General features: G+C 44.0%; 1 protein-coding gene across 7 annotated transcripts in view; it reads right to left on the reverse strand.

Moving 5' to 3' along the window:
• Window positions 1-13,067, reverse strand: part of PBRM1 (polybromo 1) — a 98,906-nt gene that overhangs the window by 29,988 nt on the left and 55,851 nt on the right. For all 7 annotated transcript variants that reach the window (XM_029051173.2, XM_029051169.2, XM_029051170.2 and 4 more), the window contains 4 exons: window positions 10,851-11,127; window positions 8,996-9,101; window positions 3,317-3,959; window positions 379-590 (listed from right to left, as the gene is read on the reverse strand). In XM_029051173.2, the coding sequence (XP_028907006.1) occupies window positions 379-590; window positions 3,317-3,959; window positions 8,996-9,101; window positions 10,851-11,127 (1,238 nt within the window). The remainder of the gene's footprint in view (window positions 1-378; window positions 591-3,316; window positions 3,960-8,995; window positions 9,102-10,850; window positions 11,128-13,067) is intronic.

The raw sequence follows: 13,067 nt of genomic DNA on the forward strand, positions 1-13,067 counted from the left end.
TTTTCTATCCCTATCATCACTGGTCTAATGATGAGACCAACTGAGGAGCAGCGTGTGACTTCTCTGTCTTGCAAAATCAAGAAGCGTGGTCTAGTGGAAAGAGCATGGGCCCGGGAGTCAGAGGACCTGGGTTCTAATCCTGACTTTGCCACTTGTCCGCTGTGTGGTCTTGGGCAAGTCACTTCACTTCCTCTGTGCCTCAGTTCCCTCATCTGCAAAACTGGAATTCAATACCTGTTCTCCCTCCTACTTAGACTGGGGAGCCCCTGTGGGACCTGATGACCTTGCACCTAGCCAGCACTCAGTACAATGCTTGGCACATAGTAAGCGCTTAAATACCATGATTATTTTTTATTATTATCATTAAAACAAAATTACCTCTTTTCTCCTCCTCACGTTTCAGTTTATCTTCCTCTATTTCTTTTGGTAATTTTTCCTTTTTCTCTTTCTCCACATCATTATGAAGATGTTTCGTTGTGTAACTGAGTGCTGGAGAGAGAAGGATTTCTCCGTTCTTGCAGAGTTCATCTCGAATTTTAATAAAGAACTGCTGGAGTTCCACCGCATCTTCATATATTTCCGAATCGGTCCTGCAATAACAAAGAAAATCAGTGTGGGCCATTCACCACTGCTTGCTCTTTCCCAGCCCCTCTTTTCTACTTTAAACTAGCCAACTCCTTGCAGTGAATTAAATGGAGTTCCAAACTGGATCCTCTGGAGGGTCCTTTCTCATGAAGCCTAACAGCCAGAATCAGGTCAAAGGGCGGCCTCCACGTCCTCACCTTTACCACCCCATTTCTGCAAGTTGCCAAATAAGTACAGAAATCACAATTAGCCTGAAAGCAGTTTAGTTACTTCATCTGGAAAATGGGGATTAAGACTGTGAGCCCCACGTGGGACATCTATAATTCTATTTATTTATATTAATGCCTGTTTACTTGTTTTGATGTATATGTGTCTATAATTGTATTTATTTATGTTGTTGCTACTGATGCCTATTTACTTGTTTCGATGTCTGTCTCCCCCCTACTAGACTGTAAGCCTGTTATGGGCAGGGATTGTCTCTATCACTGAATTGTATTTTCCAAGTGCTTAGTACAGTACTCTGCACACAGTAAGCGCTCAATAAATACAACTGAATGAACAACCTGATTACCTCATATCTACCCAGCGCTTAGAAAAGTGCATAGTACATAGTACATAGTAAGCGCTTAACAAATATCAAAATTATTATTATGTGATTTTTAGATGCTTTAAATGTATACCGCTAGTAGTAGTGCTCTTATAGTAATACTAATATTAGTATTGATTGAGCATCCACTAGGTGCGGCATGCTGTACTAAGCACTATACCGCTCAGCTTTTATGCTCAGATACAAGACCGGGGGCCTCTGTTTGGAGCATAAGATCAGCAAGCCTCAGTTTCAATTTTCAAAATGAAGCTTCCTGGTGAAAGGCCCAAAATTCAGTTTTCACATATTTCGTCTGGGTCTCAAAAGGCGTGCTCCCACCTGAATTAACATTTGAAAACTGCTTTGAGAACTCTGGAATCAAAGAGAGAGGGCCCCCAAAATAGTTTCTCCCGCTCTCCCCCAGCCCCCTCTCTGATGAATCCTATGCCAAACCCCAATTCCCCTAAAGTTATATTTTGAGTTAATCCCTGGTCCTTGCAGAGCACTGTACAAAATGCTTGGGGGAGTGTGAACAACAAAAATAAGAAGCACAATCACAGCCTTACTGGAGTGCTTGGGAGAGTACAATACAAGCAACAGACACGGACCCAATCTAACGGGGAAGATAGGTAGATGCAAAAAATATCTGTCTAAACACCGATTTAATACAAGAGTGATGAGGATGGGAGTAGATACATTTGTACTAAGGCAGGTAAAAATAAACATAAGCGCTAAGGTTTGGCGCACTGCTAAAACAAGTGACAGATTGAGGGTAGTGGGAATTAATCACGGAAGGCTTCCTGGAAGAAGCGAGCTTCTAGGTCTTGGAAGACGGGGATCGCCGTGGCCTGACGGATGTCAAAGGGAAGGGAGTTCCAGGCCAGGAGGGGCGGGGGAGATGGAGAAAGCAAGGGGTCTGCACACAGTAAGTGCTCAATGACTACCACTGATTGAAGGGGCCAGAGGCAGTAAAGTCGAAAGTGAGCTTGGGCGGGGCACAGGGTGTAATCTAGGAAAGTGAATGATCAGCTTAGTCCGGAAACTTGCAAAGACCCCACCGTAATGAAAGCATAAAAAGTTTGGACCATGAGACTCCCAACATGAAATACGCTTTATTAAAATAAACTTTAATTACAAATATCGGCAAGTTTTTTACATGCCCGGCATTTTATTTCACATTCTTTATTTACTCTATAGCCTCTAGACTGTAAACTTGTTGTGGGTAGGGAATGTGTCTAACAACTCTGTTGCACTATACTCTCCCAAGCGCACAGTACAGTGCTCTGCATGCAGTAAACGATCAATGAATATCACTGATTGATTGACTGGCTCCTGGCAGGCTGGGGGACAAAGGAGGTAAATGCAAAATTGATGGATGGGAAGGAAATGGGATCGGGGAAGCCAGAAGTCAGACACAAGAGGAGGCAGAGACGGGGAGAAAAAGAGCTGGAAAAAGAGGGGAGGTAGGTTTCTGGGCTTTACTTATGTAGATTGCATTTGGTGACCCTAAAAAATCCCCTTCCGTAATGGCTAAATTATAGCAACACGCTCTGTCTCAGGATAGAGACTCATCTGTCCTTCAGTGGGAGCCTCATTCATCATTACAGAAATAAAATCAACCCTTTTCTTCCACTCTCACATTTTGATTTCCTTCTCCTTCCTGTCAACCTTTTGACAGGATGTGAGCTTTTCTCTAAGTTTTTCCCTGCCACAGAAAACCCCCACTGTCAAGGAGAACACTCAAGTTTGGCTTGGCTGTATTTTAGAGAGCGCTCCTACTTAGTTGCACACCATCCTCCCAGATACTAAAGCCAGACTTCCTTCATTCACTCAGGTAATAATGATTAATAATAATAATTATGGTATCTGTTAAGCACTTACTATGTGCCGGGCACTGTACTAAGCGCTGGGGTGAATACAAGCAAATCGGGTTGGACACGGTCCCTGTCCCACGTGGGGCTCACAGTCTCAATCTCCCTCTTACAGATAAGGTAACTGAGGCCTAGAGAAGTGAAGTGACTTGCCCAGAGTCACGCAACGGACCATTGGTGGAGCCGGGATTAGAACTCATAACCTTCTGACTCCCGGGCCCGTGATCTATCCACTACGTGACCCACCCGTCCTCCAGAAGTACACAAGTCTTACCGGTTCATTCTTCTTGCTCTCTCCAGGACTTCAAACATCTGCTCCTGAAACAAGTCTAGTCTCCTGTAGCGATTATTCTCAACGTTCTTCCGAATTATGTCAAAAGTAAGAGGTGGTTTGTTTGGAAAGTTGGGATCGACAGCAGGAATTTCAGCTAAGGAGTCGCTGTAGCACCTCCCCTCATCATCTTGATGGCTCATTACCGACACAAAAAGATTATGGATAAGTTCCTGGATGAGCAGGGTTACGTTAGGGACATGAGAGTCCTCATCTCCTTCAATGTCTCTTCGAGTTTCCAGCAAAACCTTGTGTAGGACTAAGGCATCTTTATAAATCAGAGATTCGGGCTCATTGTAGGTACACGCATTGTTGAACATCATCACAAAGTCTTCGACCATGGAGTCTATGTCTTGGTATTTGTTGGCCATCATATGACTTCTTATCTTTTCCATATCGACTGGCTTTTTGATGGTCAAATAATAGTCAGGCAGCTCAGATCTAGAAGGAAGTCTCAGAAATATGGCACTTAGTCGACGACCTCGTTTATCTGTGTAGTTCTTTACCGCCTCATACACTTCATTTAGTTTTTGCTGCATCGGGGTCATGTATTTGGACTTTTTAGGGGAAATACCACTCTTCCGACCTAGAGAAACACATTTTAAAGGGTTAAACCAGAGATTTTTTTTTTTTTGAACCTAGGGATGACAGGCAGATAAGGGGAAGTAATAGCGTTTATGAGCTATATTGATGATGGCATTTGTGAAGCGCTTATTATGTGTCAAGCACTGTTCTAATTGTGCATAGGGGGGCCTGGAAGGGTTGCGACTACTGCAGGGCTTAGGTGGTATAGGAGGACTTAAGTTGCAGTGCGTGTGTAGGGGGGATATAAGGTGGGGTGATAAGAAATTAATCGGGGAAGGCTTCCTGGAGGAGATGTGATTTCAAAAGGGCTTGCAACATGGGGAGAGGTGTGATCGGCGGGATAGGAAGGGAGAGGGAGGGAGTTGCAATCAATCCATCGACGGTATTTACTGAGAGCTTCCTGTGTGCAGAGCTCTGTACTAAACGCTTGGGAGAGTACACTACAATAGTTAGTAGACACGGTCCCTGCCCTCATGGGAGCTAACAGACAAAAGATGTTTAGTGAATCTGAAGGGCTGGTGGGGTGAGGCGGTGTGTGTGTGTAGAGTTGAAGCTTTGGGCATGGGAGTTCTTTACATGGCTGTCTTAAAATACTTTACAAAGTGGACTGTGGGGACTGACAGAAGGCTTCTTCGCAGTGTGAAAATCAAGTTCATTATAGAAAGGTTCTATTGGCTCTTTCTGCACCGAGGCTTTCCACCAGATTTTAGGATTTGGCAAATCTGTCAGTGACCTAACATCTGACAGTCAGAGAGAGTCCTGACTTCATTTTCTAATGGTGTGTGGCCACACTTAATTAGACCTGCTACAACCCTGGGACCCACCAGGTCCATGGATATCTAAAAAGAGGGGGAGAACAGGCCACCCCGTCACAGCACACCCTTTTCTTTGGCCCAATCGACCCTGATTTACAGGCCCAGAGATAAATATTCAGTAACATTTACTGAGCGCTTACTATGTGCAGAGCACTGTACTAAGCGCTTGGAATGTACGAATCGGCAACAGAGACGGTCCCTGCCCTCTCACGGGCTTACAGTCTAATCGATATAAATCAGATATTCATATTTTAAGGAGTCACAGTACACACTCTCAGGACTTCAATTCCCTGATTCAAATGCTCCTAATTCAATATTTTAATTCATTACGCATAGTTATTTACCAATTTCTTCACAGACGTAAGCTCATAATAACTGGTATCTGTTAAGCACTTCCTATGTGCCAAGCACTACACCGAGGACTGGACACCAGATAATCAGAATGGACACGGCCCCTGTCCCACATAGAGCTCAGAGTCTAAGAGGGAAGGAGAATAGGTATCGAGTCCCTATCCAACAGAGGATGAAACTGAGGCACGGAGCAGTGAAATGACTTGTCCCAGGTAATATATATAGCAGGCAAGTGGTGTAGCCAGGATGAAAAGCCAGGTCCTCTGACTCCTGGGCCTGGGTTCTTTCCACTTGGCCATGCTGTTTCACAAATCTGCTTTGGTCTCCCGAGCTTGTCAATGCTTCTGCTCAAGCAGAGCAACCTCACTCCAGATTTCGGCAGTTAGGGCAGGTCCGCCGGCTGCAGCTGTCTCCCGACAGCCTGCTTTTCAATGTCATATTTGAGACTGTTCTTCACTGCCGCTTAATTTGTTCTTCCCGCCCCGCTTGTGTGCGCACCTCATTTCGGATCACCACTTTGCACAGTGCTACACTAACAGCATGGGTAACCGACAACAGAAGCAGACTGGTGAACCCTCCCCTCGAGGAGCCTGTAGTCTAACGGCGAGGAGCTAGTATTTCCACTCCCACAGATTCTGTTGGCTCTGGATCGCCTTTAAACATGAGAGCTTCTGAGTAGAACTGAAAAGAACTAATAGCTTCAGTGAGGCCGAAAAAGCACCCCAAAATACCACCTTTCTGATCTGCTAGCGGTTTGACCTCTGCTTGCCGCTCCAAGCCTCATCCCACTTACTCCTCTGCCAAAAGTCCTGCCATCCTTTCACCCCCAGCCCTCCTGAGACCCACACTCAAAATGGAAAGCTGGCAACTGTGATGTGTGGTGAATGATTATTTCCCATAAGTAACGTTTTCTTAATTGGGTTTTCTCCTCCTTTGTCTATCAGTGCATTGCGGGATTCACGTACTGCCCAGTGGAGAGGATTTGGCGACGGCACTAAGCTCTGTGTTGCCAATGAAAAGTTCGGGTTTTGTGTGGGGGCTTCCGGGTGCAGAGTGGTTCAAAACCCGCTTTTCTTCAGGCTTACTGTCACTCCAAAGTGCCTCCAAGTCCTTGAGGCAGTCATAATCACCTGCGTGTCTTCTTGTCTATCTGCCATCAGAGCACAGATGAAATAGTCCAGACTGGTCACCTTCAACTCGGACTCAACTGCCCATTGCCATTATAAAGCAGCGGTTAAATCTTGCCGAACTTCTCTGGGCAGTCAAATCTGTGCAGTGATTGCCAGGCCAGAGGTCTGTCGAGGGTAACATTAGGCAAGTCACTTAGCTTCTCTAAAGCCTCGGCTTCCTCACTTGTAAATTGGGGATGATAACAACACTCGTCTCTGAGGATAAATAAAATGAGATCGCCGATGCGATAGCGCTTCGGGAAAAACAAAAGCACTACTCCTGCCTAATATGGGATTCCTGATCCATCGCCGTAAGTATAAAGGTCACGGGGCTGCTCCCTGCAGTTCCACTGTGTTCGGAGTGGTGAAGAGAGCCTGTCAGTCGTACTGTAATTTGGTCTGAAGCCACACAGGGTCAGGGGTCTTGCTACTGGTACTCTTCTAAGTGCTTAGTACAGTGCCTAACACTCCAAGGGTACTCAATAAATGCCATGGATCGCTCGATAGGTATTCAGTTACCTGTCCAGGAAAACAGGCTAGGATCTTATCAGGAGTGCAGAGCAATGAGCTGCCCCAGTAGTTTTTACAGCAAGTTTCAAACTCTCTCCCCAATTCCCTTGAAGATCGTACATCTGATCATTTCTTTGAGGGGCTCTTTTGTCATTCTCCTCTGCCTCTCACCCCCAAAATGTGCATGGCCTAGTGGAAAGCACACGGGCCTGGGAGACAGACTTGGGTTCTAACCTCGGCTTGCCACTTATCTGCTGTGTGGCACTGGGCAAGTCACTTAACTTCTCTGTACTTCAGTCACCCCGCCTGCAAAACGGGGATTAAATTATCCTTCTTTCGACTTAGACTGTGAGCCCCATGTGGGACAGGGATTGTGTCCAACCTGATGATCTTGTAGATACCCCAGGGTTAAGCACGTATTAAGTGCTTAACAAATACCATAAAAAAAAAAAGCTCAGATCTGGATCCTCTTTTATTCTCTATCTGCACCCACTCCCTTGGAGAACTCACCTGCTTCCCGTGGCTTCCTCCCAAATCTCCCTCTCCAGCCCTGATCTCTTTCCTTTCCTGCAGTCTCGTATTTCCTCCTGCATCTCTATTTGGATGTCCCACTGACACCTCCAAATCAACATGTCCGACACCAAAATCCTCATCTTCCCATCCAAGCTCTGTCCTTCCGCATACTTCCCATCACTATTGACCCCACCACCGTTCTCCTTGGCATTATTCTTGACTCCTCTCTCGCCTTCAATCCACATAGTCAGTCACCAAATCCTGTCTGCTCTATCTTCACATCTCTAGAATCCGCCCCTTCCCCTTCAACCCCAAACTACTACCAAACTGGTCCGACCACTTGTCATATCCTGTCCTGACAACTGCATCAGCCTTCTCGCCGACTTCCCTGCCTCCAGTCTTTCCGGTCCATACCTCACTCTGCTTTTCGTATCATTTTCCTTAAAAAACGAAAACAAACAAAACAACAACAAAAGAACCCAAAACCAAAACAAAAAACCCCAAAACTTCTCTGTGCCTCAGTTACCTCAACTGTAAAATGGAGATTAAGACCCAATTTGCTTGTGTCCACTCCAGTGCTTAGTACAGTGCCTGGCACATAATAAATGCTTAGCAAATACTACAATTAATTTAAGGCAGTCAATAAGCTCTTTCCCCCTTATCTATCTTCGCTCTTCTCCCACTGCAATTAACTTTGCTCCTCTAACATCAATCTACTCACTGTGCCTCCATCTAGTCTCCCGCTGGTAACCCCTTGCTCACAACCCACCCACCTGTCTGGAACTCCCTCCTCCTTCATATCCGACAGACGGCCACTCTCCCCATCTTCAAAGACCTACTTGAAATCATCTCTTTTCCAGGAAGCCTTCCCTGACTAACCTATCGCCTCCCCACCCTATCTTCCCTCCCTTCTTCATTACCCAACCTACACACTTAAATCTGTACCCTCCAAGCACTTTGCTACTCCCACCCCCATCCCACTGTATTTTTGTGCATATCCTTATTACTCCACTGCTTCTTCCTACATGGAATTTATTATAACGTCTATCTTCCCCTTCAGATTACAAGATATTCAATCTGAGGGCAAGGATCATATCTACTCATTCTATTATTCTCTCCCAAGTGCTTAGTACAGTGATTTGCACACGATAAGTGCTTAATAAATACTACTGATTGACTGATTAGGGTGTCAAAGATCTAGGGTAAGACAAAATTTGGTGTGTGTGTGGTGGGAGGTGTCAGGGGATTTGACCACTGACATTTTAACTTTAATAAAAACAGGCCTACAGAATAGGCAATAGGACAATACAAAATTCCATCTGCTTACAGAGTTTCTTTACCTGAGTTTTCAGCTCCAAGTTACAAAATGCTAAACTAAAAAGTTGCTCAATCCATTTAGAAAATACATCCATGATTAAACATTCGAAAAGGAGCATTTTGGTTGCATTTACTGAGTAGCAATTTTCTCACTGAGCATCTCGACAGCGTGACGCTGCCCCTCACCACACCCGCCACAAAGCAAGTGCTGCGGAAATACTGATGTACAGAACCACATTATTCATCTTAACCTAAGAAGTGCTATCATCCAGCCAGCACAACGAGAAACTCATGCAGCATCCCCCTCTGGATTTCGCATCACAAGGCGCTCATCTAAATGAGGATACACAAGGCAGTCTTACTTAGCTTGAGTTTGGGGGAGACCATTTCATCATCATCAGGTAGAGGCCCCAGCTCTTTTCTTTTATCTTTGAGCATTTTCTCCAGGACATGCGCATCGTTGTACACCTAGTCGTCATAAAGAAATTCAAAAACGGGAAAGTAATTAAAGAATCAGCTGAGACTCCAAAAATTTCTGCAGCACCCTACAGTCATTATACCACGACCACCTGAATTTCTTGGCGGTCTTTAAAAACAGGTTTGGGGCCACATTTATTTATATATAAATAAATATATGTGGGATGGGGGTGGGAGTAGCAACATTTAACAAAGCCAAAGGAGGCTAAAGGAAGGGTGAGAGGTTCATCTTGCTACACTAGCAAAGAATTGAATAAGCATGATGCTACACATAACACTGGTACTCGACACTGATTCGGATGGAACCAATCCATTTCGTGAAATGCTTCATGAGACACAAGACTGAGCAATTACACTTAGAAGTGTTATGTTTGACGCCTCCTATGAAAAGTTTTAAAGTGTAGATGGTAATTTGGCAAAGAAATTCGGTATTTCAGGAGAGGGCTTAGAGACTACACCCCGTTTCTGTAAAAAGGACCATAATTTTACCGTGTTTTCCTAAAGGAAACAAAGCTGTATTAGCCCCCAGGTTTAATTCCAACTATACGAGACAGGCAATATTTCCTTTTCACTTGTTTTTTTAATGTATTTTCCAGGCTTGATTTACAATTAATCTTCAATAGTTATTGTAGGGGTTTTTTAATGGTATTTTTTAATGGCTTCCTATGTGCCAGGAACTGTATTAAGTCCTGGGATAGATACGAGATAATCAGGATGGACACAGTCTCATGGGGCTCACGGTCTTAATGCCCATTTTATGGATGAGATAACTGAGGCACAGAGAAGTGAAGTGACTTGCCCATGGTCACACAGCAGACAAGTGGCAGAGCAGGGATTAGAACCCAGGTCCTTCCGACTCCTGGCCCCATGCCCTATCTGGTAGACCATGCTGCTCTCCTGAAGTTTGAACACTTGAGGTCTTTACACGATCCTCTAGACTATAAACTGGTTGTGGGCAGGGAATATGTCTACCAATTCTGTTGCACTGTACTTTCCCAAATGCTCAATACAGTGCCCTGCACACAGTAAGCGTTCAATAAATACCACTGATCAACTGATGAACCATTTCAATAGTATTCCTTGTGCAACCTATGTTGCATGAATAGATTGACTATGAAATAGATGAATATTTAATGTTAATGGACATTTTAAAACACACATATCTGAACTTTAATAGTAAAGCCAGCCTGAAATAGCTCTAATAAAGTTTGGATTTTTCTTTGTATTGTTATAAATACAAGTGTTTAGTACAGTGCTGAAATACCGTAATTATAATTATTACAATACTATGACTAAAAATAATGATAGCGGCATTTTTTAAGCACTTCCTATGTGCCAAGCATTGAACGAAGTCCTGGGGTAGACGAAAGATAACTAAGTCAGACACAGTCCCTGTCCCACATGGGCTCACAGTCTAAGTAGGCGAGAAAATGGGTACTGAATCCCCATTTTACAGATAAGGAAGCTTGAGGCCCAGAGAAGTTAAATGACTCGTCCACAGTCACAGAGCAGGCAAGTAGCAGAGCTGGGATTAGTAGCCCGGTCCTTTGACACTCGGGCTAATGCTCTTTCCACTAGGCCAAACCGCTTCTTTTTAACCAAGAATGGAAAAAAAAAATAACACATAGCCACTTAAAGGAATAATCCAAGCTGGATTCTTCTAAAAATTTTCAGACTACAAAACATTTCCTTATGCAATGAAGCATGAAAAGAATTATTCCTATGCAATATAAACAGTACCTGTGAGCCTTCTTCATTATAGTGTCTTGCATTTCGGAACATTAGCTTCATATCTTCTATCATACCTTCTTCTCCTGAGTATTTATCATTGCGGATGTTATGCTCAATGATTTTTAAGTCCATTGGCTCCAAGATAATTTTATAATAATCAGGATAGTCCTTTTTGGATGGCTTAACCATAAACAGATCGCAAAGTCTTCGGCCTGACCCTGGCTCCCGGGCCTCAAGAACAACATTGAATAAGATCTTCATCCTCTGCTTTCTTATGTTCTTTTTGCTATTAGGTGGGGAGTGGGGGGAGTGGAAGACAGAGAAAGTGAGGGAAGTAAGGAGAGCAATTCACTTCTTCTAGCAAGAATGAAAATGAAATTGCATATATCTTTCTGGCAAATATTTCTCATTAATTGTACTTTTCATCGAATATATATACATACGCCTGCAAAAAATGCTATGCTCTCTAGGAAACCCTTTAGGGAAACACGAGCGAAGGGGGAGTCCCATTCTTGAGCCGGCAGGCAATTTCCAAAGTAAATGTCCAGATAGTGACTGTGGGAGGTTCAGTCCTGGGATCCTGGGTTAAAAGCCCCTTTACCTTTCCCCCCACTCCTCCCCCTCTCCCATCCCATCTCCTCAGCGCTGTATTCGTCCGCTCAACTGTATATATCTTCATCACCCTATTTATTTTGTTTAATGAGATGTACATCACCCTGATTCTATTTATTTGCTATTGTTTTTAATGAGATGTTCTTCCCCTTGACTCTATTTATTGCCATTGTTCTTGTCTGTCTGTCTCCCCCGATTAGACAGTAAGCCAGTCAAAGGGCAGGGACTGTCTCTATCTGCTGCCGATTTGTACATTCCAAGCGCTTAGTACAGTGCTCAATAAATACTATTGAATGAATGAATGAATGAATGAAAAGCCCCAGTGGAAGCTAACCTGGGATTCCTAAAAACCTGCAATTTGCTCCACTGGGCAAGAACAGATCTGGCTTGATAACCAGAGAGAATGACATCCTAATTAGCAGTTCAAACTCAAACCCAATTTGTCCTTTGAAGACAAATAAAACAAAGCTGCATGAAGCTGAGCCATCTGTCCCTGTGGACCGAGTTTACCCGAACCTAACAAGGGGAGCAGATCAATCTCTTTGACGCTCACTCTGCAAGATTACCATTGGCAATAAAGGGTCAAGAGCTTAAGGTAAGTACCAGGAAGTTGTCTTGCTTTAGAGAGGCTTCCCCCCTCCTCCTCCAAGATTGTAGTTCCCCCACATATCGTTAAGCAGCTCTTTTGATCAAATAAAGTCTGGACTGGAACCAGTAGCCACCAACTCAGCAGATAAACGGAAAAGTAAGAAAAAGGAGCTGAGCAGATGCTTGGCTCCCTTTGAGAGAACAGGTCTTCCCAGGACCCAATTGAGAGGCTGGATGAAAGCAATCGTCCCCACGAGGTAACAGTTTTAGGACAAATACTTCTCCCGTCACTCTCCCACTTAGACGGTCAAGTTTCATCTCACAGAAGTGTTCCTCTCAACATTCAGCCAGGAGTTTACCAAAAAAACACCCAGATGTTTTAAAAATCAGGATTCTATAATGCGTTTAAAGGATTTCAAGGGCAACAACACGGCTTCCTCTGAGGCGCTTTTTTTGAAGTTAGCCAAGAAAAGATGAAGGCCTCATATAAAGCAGAAAGGTGGACCACAGTTTTGCATGTGATCCTCATCACAGGAATAACTCTCAAGCTCTTTTATCTATTTCTGGTTTTTGGCATTTTCTTCCTTCAGTAGTTTGCAAGTCCTTCTCTTGCAAATAAGCTACTCATTACAGACCACCTCTCTCCCTGTGGCTTTGCAATGGCAAAGAGCCTTTGTGATTTTGGAGTCGGGTTCTTTTTTAGCAGCTATACCAGCTCCTGGGAGGCACCCTGGGATGAAGATATGGTAGTAATAGTTTTCCCAACCCATATTTAGCCAGAAAGTCATGAGGAGAAGGCTCTCGATAGATAGCTGTCCATCCACAAAGATTTGAGCAGGCTGAAAACATGCCTTCATAAAACTTAAAAACTTGGGCTTCCATATTTCCGAATTCTATACTCAAATCCAGCAGGCTGGAAAAGACCAATTCGACTCCTGTGTAATTACAATAATAATGATGATGGTATTTGTTAAGTGCTTACTATGTGCCAAGCACTGTTCTAAGTGCTGGGGGGGATACAAGGTA

Source organism: Ornithorhynchus anatinus, chromosome X1 (genome assembly GCF_004115215.2).
Source record: "Ornithorhynchus anatinus isolate Pmale09 chromosome X1, mOrnAna1.pri.v4, whole genome shotgun sequence".
In the NCBI taxonomy this organism is placed as follows: Eukaryota; Metazoa; Chordata; class Mammalia; order Monotremata; family Ornithorhynchidae; genus Ornithorhynchus; species Ornithorhynchus anatinus.